This window comes from Patella vulgata, chromosome 4 (genome assembly GCF_932274485.2).
Source record: "Patella vulgata chromosome 4, xgPatVulg1.2, whole genome shotgun sequence".
NCBI classification, from domain to species: domain Eukaryota; kingdom Metazoa; phylum Mollusca; class Gastropoda; family Patellidae; genus Patella; species Patella vulgata.
The window spans coordinates 86,562,085-86,589,484 of record NC_065882.2 but is presented as its reverse complement, the minus strand read 5'-3'; the positions used below and the strand labels follow the sequence as shown (position 1 = coordinate 86,589,484).

Sequence of the window (27,400 nt, the reverse complement as noted above, 5' to 3'; positions counted from 1 at the left end):
GGTTTAACGTTCTACTGTTCTGCTCTGACTGGGCTCATGAAGACGGGCTTAGAATATATACAGTGTGCTATAAACCACACTACAGCCAACTCTTCTATTGCCAAGGGATCTTTTACGTGCACGGCAATCCCATTAGAATGAGTATACATTGTTCCAAGCTGGAAAATCCTCATGAATTTTCTCAACCAAAACAGGGAACGAAAACGGGACATGCAGGTGAGCCAGTGTCCTACTCACAGAGTCACCGTGGCGTATGTGTGTCTTGGTTTTCCCAGTCAGTGCAGAAAAGCAAGACGTTAAACCGCATTTCATTTCATTTCAATACATATTTAATAAAACCTAAGCTTGATAGCATCGAACATTTTTATCACTTAAAGCCCCCCCCTTCCATCATAATGTCAACCATTGCTAACAAATCAACGATACACACAGTGTTAATACTAAAAAAAATACCTATTGATCGTGACAAAAATCCAATTAGACCCCATCAATCAGTCCTAATGACCTTTACGAGTCCTGATAAGAACATGTTAAAGCCCCACCAGAAAAGTTCAAGGTTCATGTTTTTCGCCACCTAGTATCTCTGTACCAAGCGGAGATAGTGTATATATCGCCACCTAGTGGGTGATTGATTTGATCCAGTGAATACTAGGTGGCTAATTAAATATTGTATCTCGTAAATCAATCTCGACATGTCACATTCACTTCTTCACTGATCTCGACACCATTTACAGCTGACGTGACAATCAGTCAATTATAGCGATTCTTCTTCAGCTAGACCCTATTCACACCAGGCTTTTCATTTTTATTATTTCTTATTTATATACAAGATCCGACCCTCGCACCTTGGAACACATTGGAGTTGAACCTGGGTTGTGTTCAAAACAACACAAGGATAAGATCGGTCAATCCAGATCATCCATGGATCCATGAAAGAAACACACCCAGATAATTAACAGACACAAACTAGGTCATTTCGGGACTATCACTTGGTTCAATTTTATTTCAAGGGGTCTTTAGCAGTGGGAGGAAACCGGAGGACCCGGAGAAAACGCACCAGGTTGGACAAGCGACCCTACTCCTTGTCACGTACAACCGGGGAATCGAAACCATATCAGCTGACTCAATGACAGACCTCATGATACAACATGCACGCGCAAACAATTCAGCCATCCCCCCCCCCCCCCCGCCCGGTAATTAACAAGATCATCTTGGTTTTGGGATTCGCTGCACCAATATAGCTTGCTAATCCCTATCTTTTAAATTATGATGGATCTGATAGAAAGAGGGAGGAAGTTGGACTGAGAGAGACGGGAAGGGCGAGAGGGAAAAAGAGAGAGGGAGGGAGAGGTAGGAAAGGGGGGAGAAAGAGAAGGGGGGGGATAGAGGCAGAATGGGGGGAGTGAGAGAGGGTGTTGAGAGAGGGAAAAAGAGTGGGGGGAGAGAGAGAGGAAAAAAGAACAGGTTTCTCTTAACCTGAAGAATGTTTTCTTTTCTGTAAAGCCATTTATTTTCTGTAAAATAAGACAAAGTAGAGTAGAGCAGTCTCTTTATTTACAAAATAAAAATAGCAACCCAGGGATGAAAACTTAGTAAGGCAGAAAACATTTCATTTCATCACCTTACCACAAAACATCTCACATCTTGAGGTAATAGGAAAGGCATGGCCTTGAGTTCACAAAACATTCTCAAATTTATATTTGCTAAAATATAGCCCTTTATAAAACTTGTGTTGTTTTAATATATCAAATACATCAATAAGAAACTATGTGCAAAGTTTTGTGTTTCTGGATCAAAGATATTTCTCATAAACAGTGATTGAAAGTTGAGTAAATTCTTAACTTAAGTTTGAGAATTCTTTGTGAATTCGGGGCCTGGAATGGCAATGGAGCTTTATGTCTTATCAACAGAATATTTTGGCCATTTTGAGCCCAACCCTTTGATTCTACGAACAATAACGGAGACGAGACTATTGTCTGGAAAGTCACCCCGATTTTTACTATTTGGCTAGAGATGTTCCAATAAAAATCTGTGGATGTCACAGTATGCTTCCATTTAACTGTTGGGGTGGTTCGATGGCCGAATGGTTAGAGTGTACGCGCTGTATCATAAAGTCTGTCATTGAATCAACTGACGTGGTTTCGATTCCCAGCTTATATGTGACAAGGAGTAGGGTCGACTGGCCAACCTCGTGGGTTTTCTCCGGGTCCTCTGGTTTCCTTCCACTGCTACAAACCCCTATGCGCAAGCGAATTATTGAAATAAAATTGAACGGTATATTAGTCCTGATATGACCTATCTCTCTCTCTCTCTCTCTCTCTCTCTCTCTCCATATAACTATTATTTGTTGTCTGACTAGAGAATTGACTATAACAATGTGTGAATGAGTTTATATATAAATTATAGTGTATCGTAAATAGATCTATCTGATTTATTGATTTTATTGATCCTATTGTTGTTATAACTGATGTGATGAATGAATCCATTAAATCATATCCAACAGTCTAAATATGGAACAAAAACGCTAAATTTGGTTTTATGGAGTGTTTTAATGTTGTGTTCATAAAATGAAGACAGACAGAAGTTTGAGCCATATAATTATACTTGGAGCAAATTACCTTAGCGTTGGTGAGGAGTCCAAAGGCTATGGCTGGAATATTTTACTAAATTAACCTTTATTCTTCTTCATAATGAGAACATAAACTAGGTAATTTTGGGACTAACACATGGTTCAAGTTTATTTCAATAATTCGCTTGCGCATAGGGGTCTTTAGCAGTGGAAGGAAACCAAAGAACCCAGAGAAAACCCACGAAGTTGGACAGGTGACCCTACTCCTTGTCACGTACAAGTGGGGAATCAAAACCATGCCATTTGACTCAATGACAGACCTTATGATTTCACTCTCACACATTAACCATTCGACCACCCAACTCCCCAAATATGGAAGTGAAAGCTCTGCTGGAAATAAGGAGTCTTGTATTACACTAAAATTCACACCAAAAGGGGTATGCTCAAAGTGCCGACCACACAACAAACACACACTATCACTCCACAAAACTAAAGGGGTACGCTCAAAGTGCCGACCACACAACTAGCACGTACCACTATCACTCCACAACACAAAAGGGGTATGCTCAAAGTGCCAACCACACAACAAGCAGGTACCACTATCAGTCCACAACACTAAAGGGGTATGCTCAAAGTGCTGACCACACAACCAGCACGTACCACTATCAGTCCACAACACAAATTTCACTAATTATAACGTTAGAAAAGAAAGGTCTTGAGGTTTGATTTAAACAAACTTAATGTTTTAGCACTCTTGAGTTTGAATGGCAAATTATTCCCAAGTGAGGCAGAGACGTAGGAAAATGACCGAGCACCAATTGTCTTTAAATTATAGCATGGAGTCTTAAGTAGAAATTGATCATCGCGAAGGACCATAGAAGTGCATGTAGATATGTTGGAGCCATTTTGGTAGGTAAGGCACAAGGTTGTGAATTCGATTCTTTCTGAAATTCTAAGCCAGGGGAGGGAATCAAGAACAGGAGATATGTGACGACATCTATGTTTAGTTCTCGTTAGGATTCAGGTGCATTTATTCTAGATTTATTGAAGTCGTTGAATTTGTTTCTTGGACTGTTGCCATAGTCCAGTCTAGAAATCACCGTACACCGAACAAGTCTGGCAGCTGCATCCCTTGTGATATGATGTCTAATGGACGTTAAACCCCATTTTTATTTCATTTGACATATATATATCTACATAGTATACATATCGTACGTTTGATGTTGTTTAATCACCAGATTAAAACATTTCCTTCCGTATAATTACTGCCATCAATAAACTTTGATGTACGAAAAGCCTGGATCTCATTAACTTTATTATAAATTTCACGTGATCCATCCAATATGGTGGTAGTAATCATCTTTCTAGTTCGTTGACTTCAAATTAGGCTTTTTAAAAATTAAGTTGGCACCAGCTGTCAATAGTTTTTAACACTGATTACATACCAGCAGTTAATTTAAGATATTTTTACCAAGATTCTTATAATTATGTGTCTTATTCAATTTGAAATCTGATTTTTTTTATTATATTTTTGTGATTCTTGATTTTTATTTACAGTTTATGACCACCATGTTTACTATTCATACACGAAACGGACCAAAATCACTCCCAAATATGCTGGTGACTAACTAATAAAAGTGATGGAGTCCTTAAAAACTGAAGGGGAGCCATGCAGGCTCTGTTGACCATGGAAGAGCTAAATCTGTCTATTTCAGGTCTTTCTTTAGGCCTAAAATGTTATCTAAATTATTAATTAGACATTAATTAACTTATCCAGACCATAATTAACTATTGATAACATCGCTAGCCTGCAATATTTAATGGATTTGAATACATTTTGTGATGGATGATTTAACGTGAAAATGGATAATCAGAGCTTTGTTTTTTATTGTACCGACTTTAGCAATGATGATCGAGGCTAGACCGAAAATTCAAATGCTAATATCTCTGTTCCGAGTGAAGCAATTTGACTAAAATTTTCAGCGTATATCCTTTACATCATCTAGTTTTTAACTATTATGCCCCTTTAATGTTAAAAAGCTATTCAGTGGAATAAATAGAAATGCAATGATTGCCTGAATTTCTGTGACTGCCTGGCAAGAATTCTTGACAACCCTGGCTCGAATGTCATGGACGTAAGTTCCGCGAGGGATCCAACCCAGCTTATAAATAGCAAAAGTTTTTAATAAATTGGTCAAGACATATAATTGTTAAAGTACTAATGCTCTAAGATATGTGGCGGTGGGGGTGGTGGATGGCCGAATGGTTAGCGTGTGCGGGCTATCATAAGGTCTGTCATTGAGTCAACTGGTGTGGTTTTGATTCCCCGGTTGTACGTGACAAGTAGTTGGGTCGCCTGTCCAACCTCGTGGTTTTTTTCCAGCCACTGCTAAAGACCCCTACGTACAAGCGAATTATTGAACCATATGTTAGTCTCGAAACGTTAAACTCCATCTCTCTTTCTCTAAGATATGTGGAATTGAAATTTCATCGATATGTGTTTCTCGCCATTAGCCCATCGCCGGTTTGTTGTCCATGAAAATTAATGATAGTTCTGTTTTAAATCAGAATAAATCCAATCGTTGGTATTTTGATTTTTTAATTAAATGTTTTAACAGGGTTAGGGTTAGGGTTAGGGTATTCAATCTGAGTATATATTAAAGTAGCTAAGTCTCTAACTCAATATCATCCAAAGTCTTCGACAATTTAAATCAACATTGATGTTGTGATCTTACCGGGAAAAGATGGGCTTCTGATATCCAATATTTAAGACAAAATAAACATTTTACCATTATTACACGAATCGTGTACCATAATGCATTTCAGCGCCATTTGTTAACAAGAGATTCGAAGAACAAGGCTAGACATATTTCACATGTCATGTCAAACGGTGAAGCTATATTCTTATCTAGAGAGCATGCACAATAAATACTGTTGTTGTAGACTGGAATAACCAGGCACTAGATATTGCCATTTGATTGAGACTTCTGGCGTATTTCCCCGAACATAACTGATTTTAAATTAGAGTAAAAACAGAAACGATTGAATGTAAATCAGTTTATTTACACTCGATATTACATTATTTTATGCGTTGTGGCCCATTTGTGTCAATTTCTAAGTCTCAAATATTAACGATTTAACTCCTTTAACGTGAATTAAGCTGTGAGGACTTTGATATTTGAGGTAAAAAGGCTAATGGCATATCATTACTTTAAGCATTTGTTACCTTTTCTTTGATGAACAGTTACTAGAGGCATTAAAAGCCCCAGCAAATTGAATAAATTCTATTTAAATTGTGGACTATAAAACGCAGATTGAAATAAAACAAACCCAGGGTGATTAAAACAAATTTACTTCTCGGGTCTAGAATGATCCAATAACAAACCAGTTTATTTTAAATAAATAGAAAATCTTCTTACAAAACATCGAAAATAAAACATGATTGGCTTTTTATTTCTCTGTTTTATTGCATTCTGTCTAGCCAATCAAATTATCAGGTCTTGGAATGTAAACGCATCCAGTTAATTGCGAAAAAAAGAGTTTTTGTAATTGTGTTACATGAATGAGAATTCCTAGTGATGGAATGGAATGGAATGGTTTGGGCTGGGGAGGGGGTGAGGTGTAAGTGAACCTTTATGATCGGAATGGAATGGTTTGGGCTGGGGAGGGGGGGGAGGTGTAAGTGAACCTTTATGATCGGAATGGAATGGTTTGGGCTGGGGAGGGGGGGAGGTGTAAGTGAACCTTTATGATCGGAATGGAATGGTTTGAGCTGGGGAGGGGGGGTGTGTAAGTGGACCTTTATGATCGAGAGTTCCTTGTGATGAATTGGAATGGAATGGTTTGAGCCTGGGGGGGAAGAGGGGGGGAGTGTAAAGTGGACCTTTATGACCGAGAGTTCCTTGTGATGAAATGGAATGGAATGGTTTGGGCCTGGGGAAGGGGGGGGGTGTAAGTGGACCTTTATGATCGAGAGCTCCTTGTGATGAAATGGAATGAAATGGTTTGGGCCTGGGGGTGGGGGGTGTAAGTGGACCTTTATGATCGAGAGTTCCTTGTGATGAAATGGTTTGGGCCTGGGGGGGGGGGGGGAGGTAAGTGGTCCTCCATGATCGAGAGTTCCTTGTGATAAAATGGAATGGAATGGTATGAGTTGAGGGGGTGGTGGTGTAAATGATCAGGAGTTCCTTGTGATGAAATGGAATGGAATGGTTTGGGCCTTGGGGGGGGGGGGGTAAGTGGACCTCCATGATCGAGAATTCATAGTGATGAAATGGTATTGGGGGGGGGGGGTATGTGGACCTTCATGAATGAGAATACCTTGTGATGAAATGGTATGGGGTTGGGGGTAGCTGGACCTTTATGAATGAGAATTCCTTGTGATGGCATGAAATGGGGTTTAACGTCCTACTTTTCTACTGCAACTGGGCTGACGAAGACACAGTTATACGGCATGCAGTGTGCTACAAGGGAAAGTTATTTTTATATTGTTTTTATATGGAATCTTGTAATAGCTTTATAGTGAAAATCACAACACAATTTATATGGAATACAATCCATAGCTAAAGACCCTTACGCACAAGCGAATTATTGAAATAAAATTGAACCTTATGTTAGTCCCAAAATGACCTAGTTTGTGTCGAGTGGAGGTTAATCCCTCCTCTCCCTCTCTCTCTCTCTCTCTCTCTCTCTCTCTCTCTCTCTCCTCCAGGGATATACAAGGCCGACTTTAAATGATCTATTTTAAAGATATTATAAAGACATTATTTCTCCACAAGAAGATCGTAAACGCAGAGAATTGGAATTAAAATTTGGCATTTGAAATAAAACAGAGAAGTTTATAACTCCTTGTGGATGTCTAATGTAATTTAACTTTGACTTGAACAACTTTTAATATGGTTAATGGTATTACAAGAGTTTTTATAATTATATTCTACAGATAACACTCACAAATCATTGGCATTCTTCTTTCCGTTCCAAGCCAAATGGGATCATTTCTGTCATTTGTTTCAGTAGAGAGAGAGAGAGAGAGAGAGGTTTAACCTCCACTTAACACAAACTAGGTCATTTCGGGACTAACATAAGGTTCAATTTTATTTCTATAATTCGCTTGCGTGGAGGACAAGGAGAAAATCCATGAGGTTGGACAGACGTCCCTACTCCTAATCACGGAAAACCGGGGAATCGAAATCAGGCAAGTTGACACACAGAAAGGGAGAGAAATGGGGTTTAATGTCCAAAGGCTACAAGCAGAGCGTAACAAAAATGGTCAGCTATGTGAAATCCTCGAGAAGTGGTATCAGTTGTTCTAGAAACTAATCAGACTAGGCAGATGAAAAACTAAACAAACCACCTACAATTAATAATGTCATTTAAACTTTGTCTCTGTGCCAGAACACAAAACACTTTAAATGATAGTATAAGCCAAGTCTGTGAATGATCGAACATCATCTAGTTTATACTGTATGGCCGTTTGATTTTACAATTTCTGTTATACTTCAACCCCCCTTCCCCCCAACCAAACTTCCCCGCATTCTATAGGGGCGGAGGGGGAGACAAAGAGAGAGTTTAATTCAACTCGACACAAACTATGTCATTTTGGGACTAACATTTCAATAATTTGCTTACACATAGGGTTGTGTGGGAGGAAACCGGAGGACCCGAAGAAAACCCATGAGGCTGTACATTCAACCCTACTCCTCATCTCTGAGCCACATATATGTTTTAGAATAAAATTGATTGTTCCCTATAAAAATTGTCTTTGTTAATATATTTCAAAGACATTTCAACGTTAAAAGCTTGTGATTTAAATCTACAAACATTCTATTACGCCATTGTTTTAAAATACAACGAACGTATTTTATATCTAACAACACAATAGAATAACAACATGCCATCAATTAATATCTGTTTGTTCAGCAATATCATCCGCAGCATGATAAAACCTCCATCTATTCATCACGGACAATAAGTAAAACTTCCATCTATTCATCGCGGACAAATTTATTGAGTATCTTTAATGAAACATCTTGATCGTTCATTTAGATATTTGCATGTAGCTTGCCGTTCACTAAGGTCAACCCAATTTAATTTTTATTTTTCTCGATAAAAAATTAATGACTCGCGTCATGTGAACGATATGGAACCAAACACTTTTGAGAAAAAAGCAACCAAATAATTTTAGTGTTTAAATTTCTTTTTTTTTCTCAAAGGGAGAGAGATAGAGAGAGAGAGAGAGAGAGTGAGAGAGAGAGAGAGAGAGATGGGGCTTAACGTCCACTTGACACACACTAGGTCATTTTATGGTTCAATTTTATTTGAATAATTCACTTGCGCTTAGGGGTCTTTAGCAGTGGAAGGAAACCGGAGTACTCGGAAAAAAACTGTGAGGTTGGACAGCCGACCCTACTCCTTGTCACGTACAACCGGGGAATCGAAACCACGCCAGTTGCCTCAGTGACAGACCTTATGATACAATGCACACGCACTAACCATTCAACTAATCCAACCCCTCTTTTCAAATAGGGAGAAAAATATCTAATAGGTGCGTTCCCGAAGAACAGACAATGTAAATATGTGTGGACTCAACCAATGAATACTTGTTTAGATAACGTAAAAGATTGCCGCAAGAAAATACACGGATTTAGAGCAAAGTTACAGATTATGGATTTGGAAATCAATAACACAACAACGCCATGAGTCGTTAATTTGTCCTTTAAACGAATTTAGATTTTCAAATATATGGCCCAGCATATATTATAGATAGAAGACAAACTGTTATATGTCAATTATTTTATAAATCATTTAAGGAGACCGAGGAAAAAATGATGAAATTTTAACATCATTATCCTTCTTCTGTGACATTGGCAGAAAAACACAAATCAGAAACACCATCAAGAAATGTGCAAAGATTGTTAAAGATACATTATGAGAGATGAGATAAAAAGCTGACAGTTCTCACTATAATAGTTTAAAAATAGATAATGTAAAGGGAATTTGCTGAAAATTTTAATCAAATTGATCCACTCTGAACTGAGAATTTAGCGATTGAATTTTGGGCCTAGCCTCGATCATCATTACTAAAGTTGGTATGGTACTCCCCCACTCCTGATGATCATCTAAAATCCTAGTATCTCCATCCCCTCAGTCACAACGGGGTACCCAAATAACCCCCTCTCCCCCAAAGAATCATGTATAAGTATAATTATACAATCAATTGGGGAAAGTGGTACCCACAAACTTCACAATCACACCTTCTACCCCATCCCTCCCACATCATCTCTTCCACAATTCAACTTCCACCCCATCCCTCCCACACTCCACCTCCCACAAAAACTCTTCCACACTCCACCTCCCACACTCCATCTCCCACCTCATCTCTTCCACAATCCACCTCCCACCCCATCCCTCCCACACTCCACCTCCCACCCCATCTCTTCCACACTCCACCTCCAACACTCCATCTCCCACCTCATCTCTTCCACAATCCACCTCCCACACTCCACCTCCCACCCCATCTCTTCCACACTCCACCTCCCACACTCCATCTCCCACCTCATCTCTTCCACAATCCACCTCCCACCCCATCCCTCCCACACTACACCTCCCACCCCATCCCAGCCCATCCCTCCCACATTCCACCTCCCTTCCCACCACCTCCCACACTCTACCTCCCACCCCATCACAAGCACAATCCACCATCATCACCACCATCCTCCCCCTGATAATGGCCATCTAAAAACTCAAACTCTGAAAGTAATCTGTTATTCCCCCCACACACCCCTAATAACCTAGTTTGCTAGTCATCGGGTTAAACCCCCAGGTGGCCGTCTAGAAATCATATAAAACATATATATAAATCACGATCATACATAAAAATTTCCCAAAGTAACGACAGATCATATTCACGTTTTTCTGTGAGAGAATATCTCTGATTTCGTGACTAGAACCTGACCATCAGTCAGATAATGCTTTTTAATTCACGATGTCTAGACCGTACTCTTCACAAAACGAATTTAAACAAAGTTTGAATTACCGACGGTAGATCATCTCCCCGATTTGATCATTAACTAAGACAAGTTTGTCAGCTATCTTCAAGTAAATCATATTTTTTCTACCAGAAAGAAATGGTTTTTGATCTGATCCTTCTTAAAAGATTGGACGAAATTCCATGAAATACGGGACAATTTAATTTCATGGGATTAAATCCAAAATGTAATTTCTGGCCAGGAAGGAATATTCTCCTCAGCTTTATAACAAGATGGAAAATAATATTTCAAACGTCGAGGCTCTGATGAAGTCTGCTTTTGTCCGTTAGGTTAATTCACGTTACTGGGTTTTATAGACTAGGTCATCAAGACTTTAGAAGAAGGAAATGAAATCACGATTACCTTTCTACACTACCCAAGCTAATAAAGATGGGCAGACGTCAATTGGTCTGGTCTTGAAAGGATCCTTGAATCCATGTGAAAAGGAAAAGGATCCCCCTACCCAATCTAATATGGATTTTCTCCAGGTCGTCTGGTTTCCCCTACGCGCAAACGATTTATTGAAATAAAATTGAACCATGTGTTAGTCCCAAAATGACCTAATTTGTGCCAAGTGGAGGTTAAACCCCCCTCTCTCTCTCTCTCTCTCTCTCTCTCTCTCTCTCTCTCTCTCAAAACATATTTATTGATGTTAATAAAGTTTACATTGACCTTAAGATATTCTCACCAAGAAAAAAGTTCTTAATAATCTTGATGACCTTGGTAGAAAATTACAATTACTTTCATCAATTAGTGATTTCATCATAAAATCATTTTCCTGACCTTAATATTTAATAATACAGTTGGTATAATGAAAATTGATAATTATATACACTGGTATATTGGTGAATATGGATAGAGTGCATGTATGTGTATTAGGCCACACAAACCAAATACCCTGGTTCACATCAAACAATCCGTCTTAACAATCAAACTGGTTTCACAAAGCATTAAACATACATTGTAACATTGTTACATTAGAACCTGCGTTCTAATGATCTCAGGACATGTCTATTGGACAATAAAACCCCTCTAAATACGAAACAGGAAGTGTTTATCTCCTAATTACGCAAGAGCTAAGTCTGCCTATTGCAGATCTTACTTTAGGTCTGCCTGAAATGTTATCTAGATTATCAATTAGACCATAATCAACTCTTGATGTCATTGCTAGCCTGCGATATTTAGCGGATCGGAATACAATTTTCTGAAAAATAATTAAACATAAAAATGGATAATCAAGACTTTGTTTTTTTATCGTACCGACTTTAGTAATGATGATCCACGCTAGCCTGAAATTCAAAAGCCAATATCTCGGTTCAGAGTTGAGCAATTTGAATGAAATTTTCTATTTACATTCTCTATTTTTTTAACTATTATAACGAGAACTGTCAACTCCTTATCTAATCTCCCATAATGCCCCTTTATGTTAAGAATTTACTTAACATTAAATTTTTTTTTAATAAACAATATTTTATTCTCAGAAACGGAATAAAATATTGTTTATAAAAAAAAAAAAACTCTTTAATTCACTGTTTATGAGAAATATATTTGATCCAGAAACACAAAACTTTGCACATAGTTTCCTATTGTTGTATTCAATAAATTAAAACAACAAGAGGTTTATAAAGAGCTATATTTTAGTTAAAACAGGGCGAACAATTCTGAGTAAATTGCTTAACTTAATTCTAAGAATGTTTTGTGAAATCGGGGCCAGATGTGTAAGGGAGATTTTTGTGTTGATGCTTTTATTGGCTAAATGACATCTTATAAATGGCACATTTCAAGGCACTATGTTTATCTCATCATGTTGTTGATTGTTTGATTATCCAGTATCATTTACGATTGTCGATTACATTTATTAGGGTTGTACTTGATAATTGAGCCTACAGTAAATTTCGGGATTCATGTGAATATATTTATAGAGTTGCATCCTGGAATCAACCAGGGATTAACATTATTAAGTCAGTCTTTATTTTTTTTCAAAAATTAAAAACAGGTCATGCTGTACTTTTTAAAGATATATTAGGTAAGATTTAGATAAAGAGCTGGCCGTTCTCGCTATAATATTTCAAAAACAGATAATGCAACATGAAAATGTTGAAAATTTCATTTAAATTACTTTATTTTGAGTGAAGTTATAATCTACTTAAAACTGGAGCCATCCGATAGCATCTAGGGTTGATTATGGTCTGGATATGTTAATAAATGTCTAATGAATAATTTATATAACATTTCAGGACTAAAGAAAGACCTGCAATAGACAGATTTAGCTCTTGTATAATGTATGTTTAATATGATTATTACAATGACGTCATTATTAATGTGACGTCATAATTTATGTTTAACATGATTATTACAATGACGTCATTATTAATGTGACGTCATAATTTATGTTTAACATGATTATTACAATGACGTCATTATTAATGTGACGTCATAATGTATGTTTAATGATGACACGGGTGTAGCTCTACCTGAGAATCAGAACATGTTTTTAATATGGCCTGTTTTACCTGTGAATAAAATGCCAGGTGAGGTATTAATAATGTTCACCTAGAGAGTAAGAACCAGAAACACGATATTAAAGATAAAACAAAATGTCAAGTTTCAGATTAACGGGTTGTCGTTTATTTTAATATCAATTTATATTTTCTGCTAGAATAGAAACATTTTCCCATCGTATTAATAGGGTGGTCAAGTGGTTTAGGCCATAAGATCTGTCATAGAGTCAACTGGCGTAGTTTAAATCCCCCATATCTCCAGCCCTTTGATGGCCCGAAACCGCCCCAAGTCACTTGGCACCCCCAAGAACTAATAAACTCATGTTCTATGTAGACCTATTTCCAGAATTCCAGTCCTTGGATGATCCGAAACTGCCCAAGTCACACAAATACATGTGGTAAAGTCAAGAAATAATAAACTATTTGAATATCTCCAGCCCTTGGATGGCCCGAAACTGTCCGAGTCACGTGAATTGACCTAATGGCGCCCCCTAACAACTAGTAAACTGTCCTATTCCCATATCTCGGGCTGTTACAGGTGGAACAGGACGAAAAAAACAGACGCCATTACACAGTCATTGTTTGTTAAGGCAAGTGATCACCCTGAGCACCTGTCCCTCACCTGAATGTCGACCGAGGGGAGTTTTTTTATCCCTCCCCTTAAAATTGAAAATCAGTCTCCTTTACAAAGTCATGGGGGGTTTATTATCATTTATCAAACCAGGAATGACCCCATTACATGCAGTTATTGATCTTAGAATCATTTCCCATGCACATAACTAATCACTCTCCTTAATATCAGATCACTCTCCTTCATTTCTAATTCACTCTTCTTATCAAAACTGAGAGAGTTTTTTGAGGGGAGCGATTTTTTCAATTCGTTGATTGAGGGGAGCTTTTTTTTGGCTTTCCTCTGAAATACAAACAACAACGACTGATTACATCAAAATGATTACTAATCATCTTCATGTCTTTTAAATTATGATGACTTTTTTAACCATTCAACTTAAAAATCTATGATACACAATTTGTTTTCATATTTGAGGCCCCCCACCCCCACCTCAATCTGTAGAGTGAGCACCCCCCACCACCCATTAATCTGTAAAGTCAGCCCCCCCCCATTAATCTGTAAAGTCAGCCCCCCCCACCCATTAATCAATCACTTCCTGTAATAAGACTACAGACTGGTCAGATTGAGGGCAGCGTGTGTAATGCACACATGAATTATCATATTAACTAAAGTGATATACCTGATATCCTTTGACCTTTGACCCAGTCCAATCCCTCCATCTATTATAACCTCTGACCTTGATCAGAAATCTGGTAAATACCTTGTAACATTCCATCTGATAATCAGAAAGTAATTCCTGACATATTTCTACCACACCAAATAGTTTAATATATAACGTTCATTAATCGAGTTATAGTCTACAGAGAGATTCACTACATTATTCATTTAAAGTTTTCAAATGGAAACGAAATAAACCAGGGTTTAACGGACTACTTTTTATTGTATCTCAGTCAGGGGGTTATGAATTTTGAAAATTTTTCAATTTATCATTGTTACTCAACTGAACGGTATTGAAAAAGAATAGAAAGAGAAAATGAAATAAAACTTAACGTCGTACTGTTCTGCTCCTATTGGGATAATGAAGACAAACAGAACCAGCAGCAGAGGTTTAAATAAAAAGAAAAACTTTTTTCATTTCGTTAAAAATAAAATCAATGATGTTTTATATCGACGTTCGTTCATCTTGAAATCTAAAATGGAACGAGATATAAATTAGGGGATTTTATTAGATAAATTACTGGATAATAGTGACAGCTGATTAGATTTGGTTATCCAGAGAAAAACCTTGATTATTACATAAAAGCCTCATTAGAAAACACAAGCGATAACAAGTTTGAGGGAAAGTCGTGAAATTAAATAATTCCCATGATGCCGATGTTCAATAATGGCGGCCGGATCGGGGGTTGTTGATATTTCGTTTAAAACTCGTAAATAAAATCAAGAATGGAAATTATTTGAAGCTTGATGAAACAATTTAAATGAAGTTCAGCAGTTGAAAGTGATTCTTTCTTTTTAGCTGTGTATTTCATTTTAAAATTGTCTTTTAAACTGTGAGAATTAAGAAATCGAAAATGTCGCAAATTAGATCTAGCCCAAAGATAATTGCAGATGAAGTCGATCGAAAGATGCTGAGGGCCATTTGAGTGATTTTTAATCCATCGCAAACTACAATATTGTGATGGTTGAATCGCTAAAAGGAATATCATTACAACAATGGTTTAATTCTGTTCAATATTTACAATTAAAATACAAATCTGACGTCATCCTTTGATGTTGGTGTACCATTATTTCACATAATGGTACGGGCAATGTGCCAAGCGTACATTATTTATACTAGTTGAAATATTGGACCTGCGTGACATATTTCATTGAAATACACATGCTGGATAGTGTCTGTATTTTAAGTTGTTTAATGGTCTCGTACCAGACATTGTGTAACACTCGTATAATATCAATATATTACTTAATGTCTCGCACTCGACCATTAAACTACAAAGACATGATGAATTTAAAAGTGAATCGTTTTTGATGTTGTCTCCAGACAACCTAGCGACACCTGGGTAAAATCTTCTGATGGGCCTCTTGTTAATCCGATTTAATCCAAGCCGAGAGGTTAACTAACGTTGATATTTTGACATCTTAATCTAATATTACACGCAAGCGAATTATTGAAATAAAATTGAACAATATGTATGTTCCGAAATGACCTTATGTTCTGGCAGTGGACATTAAACCCCCATGATCTCTCTCTCTCTCTCTCTCTCTCTCTATATATATATATATATACCCATTGGTGTGTTATATATATACTATTACATGTGACATAAATGACTAGTTTCTACATGCTGTCAGCTGACATTAATGCGATGAAAATGTTTGACAATGAGGAACCACAAGGTAATCATGTAGATTAAGATTATGATCACTCTTATTAGATTGATGAATTGTCCAACAAAGAAATAAGTCAGTCAATCAAGGCAAAATAAGTAGTTAATCAAGGTAGGTGTATAGACAGTATAACATGATAGATACGTTAATCTCTTAATTACCTTATCAATCCAGCCTATTATCAACAATAATTGAGTTGAGTGGTAGTTATACACTTAGTACATTATACTAATTTTGAAATTTTGAATATTATTCTTGTCTACGATATCACCCTTAGTGGAAGTGGACTTAACTCCAGGAACGAACGAATATTATTCAAAATATCTTGATCTCTGATTGAGCATATTCCTGGTTGGATGTTTTCGGACATTTGGAAAATAGCGTTGGACATGTCCGGAATATACGGGCGAAATCCCAACACTGACCCCTACTTAATTTCAGATTGCTTTTGAAATCGAACAAGCCAAATTCCCCTACCTCAGATAACCATAGAAATAGAAATTACCACATGTTTGTTTTGGAAGTATCGAAATATTGTTTTGATTAGTCGTTCAATTCATTTCTTTGTTTTTGATTCATATTAAAATCTCACTGTGACGTTCAATGTCAGTCCATTTCTTTGTTTTCAATTACAGAAATGTAGAGAGATTGTATTTTAATCCTACGTTGATTTTTTTAAAACTTAAACTCGAAGATTGATTTAGGTTGTAATTTATTTATGAACTAGTGGTCGTTATCTTGGATACTGATCTGTTTAATTTCCTATCTGACATTTTGTCTTTGACATCAAACAGATTAAAATCATGTTTAATCTACTCAACTTGTGGCCTTTACACAAAAAACTTACACAGTTTTCTCTAGGTCCTTATGTTAGTCCCGAAATGCCCTAGTTTGATTCGAGTGGAGGTCAAACCCCATCTCTCTATCAATATTGTTTCTTTAAAGCAAGGATGGCCGATTGTAGGACATTAAACCCCAATTCATTTCATTTTTGTACCATAAGGTCTATCATTGAGTCAACTCTGGTTTCCTCCCACTGCTAAAGACCCCTACGCACAAGTGAATAATTGAAATAAAAATTGAACCATTTGTTAATCCCGAAATGACCTACTTTGTGTCGATTGGACGTTAAACCCCATTTTTCTCTCTCTTCTTTAAAGCAAATGTGTGTCAAGCAACCTTCCGTAAACTCGGTATAAGTAAAGTTTGTAATTTGAACATAAAAGAAAATAAATCTACAATCAATGAAGATCTCTGATTACTCTAGTCGTAGTGAATTAATATTTAATCAACTGATGATCCAACTCGGGTTTTATGTCACACAATTTCACTTGTTCCCTGGAAAACTCTTCTATTTTTATATATCAACAACTGTTTTCATTTGTCTCGGATGATATATCGATCAAACCTGGAGCCTTATTCATATTCTAAAATATTTTAAAGATGGGCTATACATAACCTAAAATATTTTAAAAGATGGGATATTTATAACCTAAAATATTTTAACGATGGGCTATTCATAACCTAAAATATTTTAACGATGGGCTATTCATAAACTAAAATATTTTAAAAGATGGGCTATTTATAAACTAAAATATTTCAACGAGGGGCTATTCATATTCTAAAATATTTTAAAGATGGGATATTTATAATCTAAAATATTTTAAAGATGGGCTATTTATAATCTAAAATATTTTAAAGATGGGATATTTATAATCTAAAATATTTTAAAGATGGGCTATTCATAACCTAAAATATTTTAAAGATGGGCTATTTATAATCTAAAATATTTTAAAGATGGGCTATTTATATTCTAAAATATTTTAAAGATGGGCTATTCATAACCTAAAATATTTTAAAGATGGGCTATTCATAACCTAAAATATTTTAAAGATGGGCTATTTATAATCTAAAATATTTTAAAGATGGGATATTTATAATCTAAAATATTTTAACGATGGGCTATTCATAACCTAAAATATTTTAAAGATGGGCTATTCATAAACTAAAATATTTTAACGATGGACTATTCATAAATTATAAGATTTCAAAGATGCATTATGTAAGATTTCTATACAGAGCTAGTTTTTCTTTCTCTAACAGTTTAAAAATAGATACTGTAAAAGGAATATATTGAAAATTTCAGTCAAATTACTTTATTCTAAGTGAAGTTATCAGTGTTTGAAGTTTTGACAAAATGTAAAGTAGATTGTTTATTATTAACGGTACTTGATAATTGGGACTACAGGACTATTTCTAAAAAATTTGAAAGTTTGAAGTTATCTCTCTCTCTCTCTCTCTCTCTCTCTCTCTCAGATGGTATTATGGAGAATCATGTATTATAGCGGGGGGGGGGGGGGGGGCTGATCATGAGATGAAATAAGGTGAAATCGTGTGTACTCACATTAAAGATACATTATGGAAGATTAGATAAAGAGCTGGCAGTTCTCACTATTATAGTTAAAAACTAGATAATGTAAATAAATTATGTTGAAAATTTCAAATTGCTTTACTCGTAGCCAAGAAAACCTTATTTTAAAATCACTGTTATTGTTATCGCTATCGCGATAATTAACAAAGTCTCGATTATCCATTATTGTGTTTAATCATCAACAGACGTTGAACAGCAGATCAGATTCAAATCCAATGAAAATCAGATAGATAAGATGACATCGAGAGTTGATTATGGTCTTTTTATGTTAATAAATGTCGAATTAATAGTTCATATAACATTTCAGGCCTAAAGAAAGACCTACAATAGGCAGATTTAGCTCTTGCATAATGTATGTTTAAAGTTAAAATGAGGGTGGGGATTATGAGATGAAATAAGGAGAAATTGTGTATACTATGTGAAGCTTACTACTTATTTCCGTCTTCTATTAATGCGCGTCTGTTGGTTTATGGGATTGTCTGTAGGTAATGAAAGATTGTATGTACGTATATTATACACATCGAGTCAGAAACCATAAAAATCTTCCCATCTTATAAACAGTTAATCTTAATCGTAGATTTATCATCGTCTTTTAACAAATCGACCTAATTCTTCATGGATTCACCCAAGTTTTAAAACTTTTAAAAATCTCCTAGAAACAGGAAGGAAATATGATCAGCCATTCACATAAGAATAAATTGATTTTCTTAAACAATTGAAATGTCAGAAGAATCAAAGAATGAGAAATGATTCCATTCTTTTACAAGACAAAAAAATGGCAGAAAAATGAGGAATAATGTCACCTGATCACCAAGTTCGTGACTTTCACTAGGCCTAAAATAAAAACAGTTTTAACGTCCTACTGTTCTACACTGACTGGGGTTAAAGAAGACAGGTGTACGCCATACAACGTGTGCTATGTTGGAAATTTTGGCTCTACAGCTCTGTCTTATATTAAATTTCATGTGTCAAGGGACTTTTGAGCTAAGCCTAAGAATATATCGCAATGAAATGGGGTTTAATATCCAACTTTTCTGCACTGATGGAGTTAAAGAAGATGGGCATACTTCATACAGTGTCCTGTGAGGGAAATTTTTAAGCAAAGCCTATGAATATATAGAAATAAACTGTGGTTTATTGTCCTACTATTCTGTACTGACTGGGTTAAAGAAGACGGGTGTACACCATACAGTGTGCTAGGGGTTAGGGTTAGGGCACAGGCACTTGAAGAGATTAAAATAAAACTTCTTACTACTGCTTGACTGTAGTAAGAAGTTTTATTTTAATCCCTTCAAGTGCCTGTGGGTTAGGGTTAGGGTTAACCCTAAATTCGAACTGTCAAGGTTTATTTTACATGAGTGTCAATGTGTACACGGGACCTCAGTTTTTCATCCCAGGGAGTTTTGTCCTCCAACACAAGAAGCAAACCAGGAACCTCTGTGTTAGCAAGCCAGTATCTTACACACTGAGTCACTTAGGTTAAGAATTTACTAAAAAGTGTTCGCCTTATTTTAACTAAAATATAGCCCTTTATAAAACTTTTGTTGTTTTAATGTATCCAATACATCAATAAGAACCTATATGTGCCACGTTTTGTTTTTCTGGATCAAAGATATTTCTCATAAACAATGATTGAAAGTTGAGTAAATTCTCAACTTGAGTCAGAGAATGCTTTGTGAACTCGGGAGGAAACCGGAGTACCCGGAGTAAACCCACGCACGAGGTTGATAAGACGCCCCTATCTCCAAGCCACATACGCTCACACCAGGGATCGAAACCACAATCGCAAGTCAGAGGTGACCGACCACCTAGACCACTCTAGACCACTAGGCCATCCCAACGCTCTGATGCTCTGACAGAAAAACAACAACTTAAAACGTCTTTGATGATTTTAAACAGCTGTTTATCATTTAAGTAATTCTTAATCTGTTACAAACTACAATATTGTGAAAGCCGATTTTTTTTGGATGTCATTAGAGAGATTTTAATTCTCTTTTAAACTACAATAGGGGGTGGGTTTTACAAAGGTTAAACCTGTTCCCCAATCCCATTCTAACATCATTGTTCAAAAATAAAATAAAAATATATTGCGAAATCTGAATGTCTTTAAGGAATATCAGTTTAAAATGTCAAAGGTCTGATATTTTTTAAGCCTGTGAATATAATCTCAAGGAAAAACTTAATCTTATAAAAACTTAATCTTTAAAAGGAATACAGACATCAATCTAACTTATGGTTCAATTTGTACACACGGACAATTTCGCAACATTCAACATCCTGTCTCGCAAACTGGAAGTGGGGGGAGGGGGGTAAGATGGCCGAAAGGTTAGCATCATAAGCTGTGACATTGAGCCAACTGGCGTGGTTTTGATACCCCGGTTGTAGAGTCGTGGCCTGGTAGTGTAGTATACCCTACCTCAGATATTCCATAGTGTAGTATACCCAACCTCAGATATTCCATAGTGTAATATACCCCACCTCTGATATTCCATAGTGTAGTATACCCCACCTCAGATATTCCATAGTGTAGTATACCCCACCTCTGATATTCCATAGTGTAGTATACCCCACCTCAGATATTCCATAGTGTAGTATACCCCACCTCTGATATTCCATAGTGTAGTATACCCCACCTCTGATATTCCATAGTGTAGTATACCCACCTCTGATATTCCATAGTGTAGTATACCCCACCTCAGATATTCCATAGTGTAGTATACCCCACCTCTGATATTCCATAGGGTAGTATACCCCACCTCTGATATTCCATAGTTAAGTATACCCCACCTCTGATATTCCATAGTGTAGTATATACCCCACCTCAGATATTCCATAGTGTAGTATACCCCATCTCTGATATTCCATAGTGTAGTATACCCCACCTCTATTATACCATAGTGTAGTATACCCCACCTCAGATATTCCATAGTGTAGTATATACCCCACCTCAGATATTCCACAGTGTAGTATACCCCACCTCTGATATTCCATAGTGTAGTATACCCCACCTCTGATATTCCATAGTGTAGTATACCCCACCTTTGAATCTGCCGATTTACAATATTGATAACTACCTTGTATAAAGGCGGGTTGGATGGCTGAATGGATAGTGCATGTGCACTGCATCGTAAGGTCTGCCATTGAGTCAACTGGTGTGTTTCAATTTCCTGATTGTACGTGACAAGGAGTAGGGTTGCCTGTCCAACCTTGTGGGTTCTCTCCTCCCACTGCTAAAGACCCCTATGCGCAAGCTAATTATTGAAATAAAATTGAACCATATGTTAGTCCCAAAATGACCTAGTTTGTGTCAGTGTAAATTAAACCCCATTTCTCTCTCTTGCCTTGTATAGCACAATTTATTATCTCTTAACATACTTGAGTTTTCACCAAATAATTGATATCTACCTTCTACATCTTAATTGTTATCTCATAAAATAGTTGAGTTTTCACCAAATAATTGGTTATGTTATCTCAAAGTGCTCTTCACTAGACAATTTTTAATACAAGATAACTCAAATTCAAAACATTTTATAATTAACAAAATAGCACATATAAAGGAGAAAGGGCTCAGGATACTACTGTTCAGCACCGACTACCTAACGAAGACGGACCATAATAATAATAACTTTAGTTGAGAAGAAGGGTAAAGGATCAGGTTGCAGAAGCGTTTCTATCATCATGTCCTTCATGAAAAAATAGAATACAATAGATGATAGCATAACAAATAAAGGAGAAGGATGAACATAGGAGTATAAAATAATCAGGATGAAATAATACAAAAGATTACAGCACCAACAGAGACAGATATAATACAGAAGATGACATAATAACACATAATACAAAATATAACTTACAATAGCAAAAGGCATAAAATTGTGAAACAAGGAACAATTACCTATACATGTACATTATTTTTATATAAACAGACATAGAAGGTACCAGTATTAATCTTTGACAGTAAGATATTTAAAATGTGTTTCTTGAAAGAATTTAAGTTAGTGGTCAGTTTTAAGTAAGATGGTAAAGAATTCCATAGGTTTGAGCCTTTAAAATGGATGCTGTGTTTTTTACAATATTAAGTTTTGGTCAGCCGAGTGATTAGTTTGTTATTAATATTGGTGTAGGAAGTTTCATAGAAAGACAAAAGATTGAACAGATAATCAGGACGTTGCTTAGATAAAAATTTGGAAATAAAGTTACATAAATTGTAGGCATGCCGTTTTTCTATTGTTAAAAGTTTCAAGGAAGTTATTGTTGGGTACAGTTCAGCGGTATGATCGACATTAAGCAGTAGTTTAAAAGCCATGATTTGTCGTCTAGAAAGAAAAGCCCATTTCAAACTTTGGGCCGTTTTACATAAACACGTTTTTGCGGCGTTCCCGCGCGTGTTTTTGTCAGCGAAAAGGTCTGTCTAATGCAAAATGTAATGGAACCGTTTCAATCGGAAATGCCACGAAAACGGGCACATGGAAAACGAGTTTTAAAAGTCCGCGGAGAAAGTTAAAAACAGTAATCATATTGTTTTCGAGCGATAGTTTGGTACGGAAGAAACCACATACACGTCTACGGCGCACAGCGGGACCCAGCGCTCTATATCCATTGGCAGAGATATAGTTCGTGATTGGCGCGAAAGAATTATTACAGATGATTTATATTGAACTATTGTTGATAATTAATGACAAATATGTGACAGAGTAGAACAATAAAAGTTAATTATTATGGAAGAAATAGTCCATTATTCGTCCGTCTCTAGCTAATTAAGCGTAGTCGTGTTGTCCACGTGTCAAAAGAATTTTCAGGAAGAACAAATCGCCATAACTGTATGACGGTCACTCGACGGTAAACAATTTGTTTGCGATATAAGAAATGTGGACGCAGACGTTAAAGAACCAGCTAACGTGTAAAAGAGATTAATTTGATCTCTGGGATAATAGTCAATCCCGTACAAAGAACGGCTTTTCGAATCCAACTGTCTTATTAAAAATAGCAGAGAATTACAATAATCCAGAATATGTCTGGCGAAATATCCGGATAAATATGGTCTTGTCGGAATTATAAAAATAAATACTATAGAGATTACTAAAACTTGCTTACCGAGAAATTAACAAAATACGGAATTCAAATTCCTCCTGCGGTGTGTTATTAATATTATTAATCCTCGTGTAGCACATGTTCTGGGCGACTTTGTAAATTACTACTTTTAATTTGTGCAGTTCCCGTCTGCCACAACCTGATATTCTAGGGGGCGCCATGTGTGAAGGTACTCCGTAATTTTACTTCTAGTCCAATATGCTGAAATTAATTCCAAATATTCCACCCACAGAAGAAAAAAAAAATCCCACTTTTAAAAATCAAAATTACAAGAAAGAAAAGACAAAAATGTGTAGACGAATTTTAAAGCCGATGATTCGAATCGTCCTTTACATTTTCAGACAAATATTGTTAAATTCAAACTGGGAAATTATCTACCGTTGGTATTTTGATCTCTTTTTCTTTATGTTAAATAAACAATTTGAGTACATATTACCATTGGTTAAGAAGTGGAAATACAAATGACTTTAAAGGAGCTAAATCGCTAATATGTGGGACCTTGAAATTCGTGTACCAACGGTAAAATGTTTATTTTGTCTTGAATATTGGATATCAGAAGCTCATCTTTTCCCGGTAAGATGACAACATCAGTGTTGATTTAAATTGACAAATAAATCGTGTTGGATGATACTGAGTAAGAGACTTAGCTACTTTAAAATAAATTCCACAATAAAAGATTCCAGTGATCAATCTAAATGTCAGTAGGAGAATCATCGCAGGTTTTGTTTTTGTTTTTTTTATCTGTTGAATAAACAACCCGCAAAAACCACCTGATCGAACAACTACGCGATAAAATGGTATTCAACCCACGGAATGACCGTTCAGATTATGACTTCATGCATTTTATTGGCGACCCCCTCAAATAAAGTTTAAATTACGTAAACTAGACTATTAATAAAACTCTCAGAAATAATACAGATTCAACTTGGGTCTGGGAAATATTTCACAGCAACGGAACACATCCATATGTCGCGATGGATGACATTAAATGAAATGGTGTTTACAGTCCAAGATTAGGACTAAAGAAGTCGGGACGATTAATGTCGGGAAGCCCGAGGTCGGGCGACTAAAGACTTCTAAACATAAAATAATAAAGCGCTTAATATTCAGCCCGAAAAAGAATAACAGACGCCAAGTTCAGCAGTGAAATGGGTTCGATGAGATGGAGAAAGTGTTTATTGGAAATTTCTTGAATTAATAGACAAACCATCATGTTCTTAATTACCCCCCCCCCCCCCAAGATTTTTGAGATATTTTGCGGCAGACGTATCAAGAACCTTTGAAACTCCTCGAACAGTTTCTTTTATTTATATGAATGTGGACCGTTTTGTAATAAATCAAACAGAGTGCTTTCATAGAATACAATGTTTCAATAATAAACCGATTGTTGTTAGGTCAAACAAAAATTACACCTGTGTGGACGATTACTCCCCCCCCCCCCACCCATGCAAAAAGTCCCCCCCCCCCCCCCCGTGAACAAATTGTCGACCATAAAAAATATAGATATAAATTGTCAGTCAATTTTACAGCACCCCTGAGAACACTTCCCACCCCCCTCGTTGCTCTGAGCTAGTTACGTCCCTGCTTCCTCCAGTTCAGTGTCGGCGATTTGGGTTACAAGAAATAGACGGTAAAATAACGGTAACCGTAAACACACATGTATATTTTATTGTAGCCTTATCAAGCACATCGTTGAACCATTGCTTCCATCATTTTTTGTATACCATAATGTTTCGTGTTTTATTACTAGGGCGATATGATAAACTGTTTTATTAGTAGAACAGCTAGGACGATTAAATTCAGTTTTTGTATATACCACACAGTTTTTACACACCAGATTAAAAGGACAAGTTTATAGGTAAACAATCAGAAATATATCTACATCATAACCACAAACTACTTTAAATCAATGTTATATTGTGTAACAACGTTTCAGTACATACACCTGCATCGTTGTCAGGTGACACAAACGTACCTCATGAAGTTATATAATAATTATTAAAAAGAACACGTTTTTTATCTGGAAAAAACGTTGAGAAATACATGTACATTACGCCGTACAACGTTTCACCATTGTACGTGTACCGGTTTCTGGTGACACGAACATAACCCCATAAAGTTATATGTTGTATTAATTGTTAAAAAGAATACAAATCGACAAAATACCACATGAATAACTCACAATAATAGCGATTAGCTAAGCAAGCTTTGAACCTGGTTAAAATGGCAAATTTAATTAGAATTTAACGATTATTTTTAGTGCTTTTAAAACCTTGTCAATGTGATTAAGTATCTAAGATTCCTTCAAAGCCTTTGGTAAAATCGATTTGAATCGAAACTGCACCAGGAAGCAAGCACGTGGCACGCCAAATAATCCAGTCATGAACACGGTGTTAATCTCAGTGAAAGTATTAATACAATATGTGTGTGTTTATTTATATTTTTGTTTCTGAAAAAAAATAAATAAATAAATATTTGAAATGTTTTACATTGAATATAAATAGAAGTAGTTGTCTTACCTGAAATTACTGCACGGGTGTATAACCCAATTTCCAACTCTTTTATGTCGCATTTTTTCTTTGATAAGTGCATTCTTATTTCCGAATAACTTCATAGCTAGTTTGTTATCAGACGGTTGAAAAAAGTATAAAATTTGATCCTTCAAATAACTCGTGGGGCTAGGTTTAATTTCGGTAACATTGTTAGGTTCTTGTGAAGGGGGGATTAGTTCCTCTTTCGGTGTTCCGTACAGACTCGTGTCATCACCGATAAACTGAACACGCACATCGTTTTTATAGTTGATCTCTGGGCTCAGGTAGTCACTGTACACGGAATCACTGTCTGAGTCGAGGGTAATCGTAATCGAAGGATTGGTGGCCCCACTTTGCAACAAACAAGGCATAGTAGCTTCTGCTGTTGAGTCTTGCTTGGACGATAAGTTCAGACGCTTCAGTTTTAAACTTGGCACGCGCCGCGAGGCTCGAGGCGGTGTCGAGTGCCCCATTGGATGAGAGCTCGACCGATGCGCGTTTCCATTGGCCGATTTGCAATATTTCACAGAATCCGATCTCTGCAGTTTCGGTGATGCCAGAGATGAATAATTTTTCTCGGCCGTAGAGCAGGCACTAATGTTGGACACCGAATTCTTTCTAATGTTGGTATCCTCCGTTAAAACATCCAGAGATACGTCGGTAACACTTCCAGTCCGGCGGAACAGCGGGGAAGACATGGGTGTGAACAACTTGGGCGAGTCATCCGATTCGTCACCCACAGAGGAATCTGAATCTTCTTGAACCAGTGGTATTCGGGCAGGTAGATGGTGCTCCTTTTTCGGCGGTGTATTATAACTAGACATGACTGGTTTCTGTGTCGTTTAGTTTCACCGTCTTCCCTTCTGAAAAGTAAAAAGAAAAATCAATCAACGTTAAAGAAAAGCAGCGATGATTTGTAGAATAAAGTGGATTTACCCAACTCGCCTGCCGCCATCGATCGTGAAGAAAGCGATGTGTCTGTGTTGCCGATCTTGTATGGCCATCAACCGTCTTTATGTTCATGTAAGATACAGCCGAACCAACAAGCCGTCAGTCAATCGACTTAACTCATTAAATCAGCCTTACTCAAGTACGTATTTAATTAGTCTTTATAAATCATTACAATAATCAGTGTCCATCTCTTGGCCAAACTTTAAGACATGAAGCGTTTAAAGACCGGGAGGTGGTTAGTAAACACGTGGTGAATGCCTGATATCGTCCGTAGTTTATTGATTAGGGTATAGACCACAGACACCATCCTCTCTCTCTCTCTCTCTCTTTATATATATAA

At 36.6% G+C, this 27,400-nt stretch overlaps 1 protein-coding gene across 1 annotated transcript in view; it reads right to left on the bottom strand.

The window, feature by feature from the left end:
- The window catches only part of LOC126818148 (uncharacterized), a 99,758-nt gene extending 72,631 nt beyond the window's left edge, over positions 1–27,127 (bottom strand). Inside the window, exon 1 of the mRNA XM_050545365.2 lies at positions 26,098–27,127. Within this exon, the coding sequence (XP_050401322.2) occupies positions 26,098–26,933 (836 nt within the window). The 5' untranslated portion in view covers positions 26,934–27,127. The remainder of the gene's footprint in view (positions 1–26,097) is intronic.
- Between the last annotated feature and the right edge of the window lie 273 nt (positions 27,128–27,400).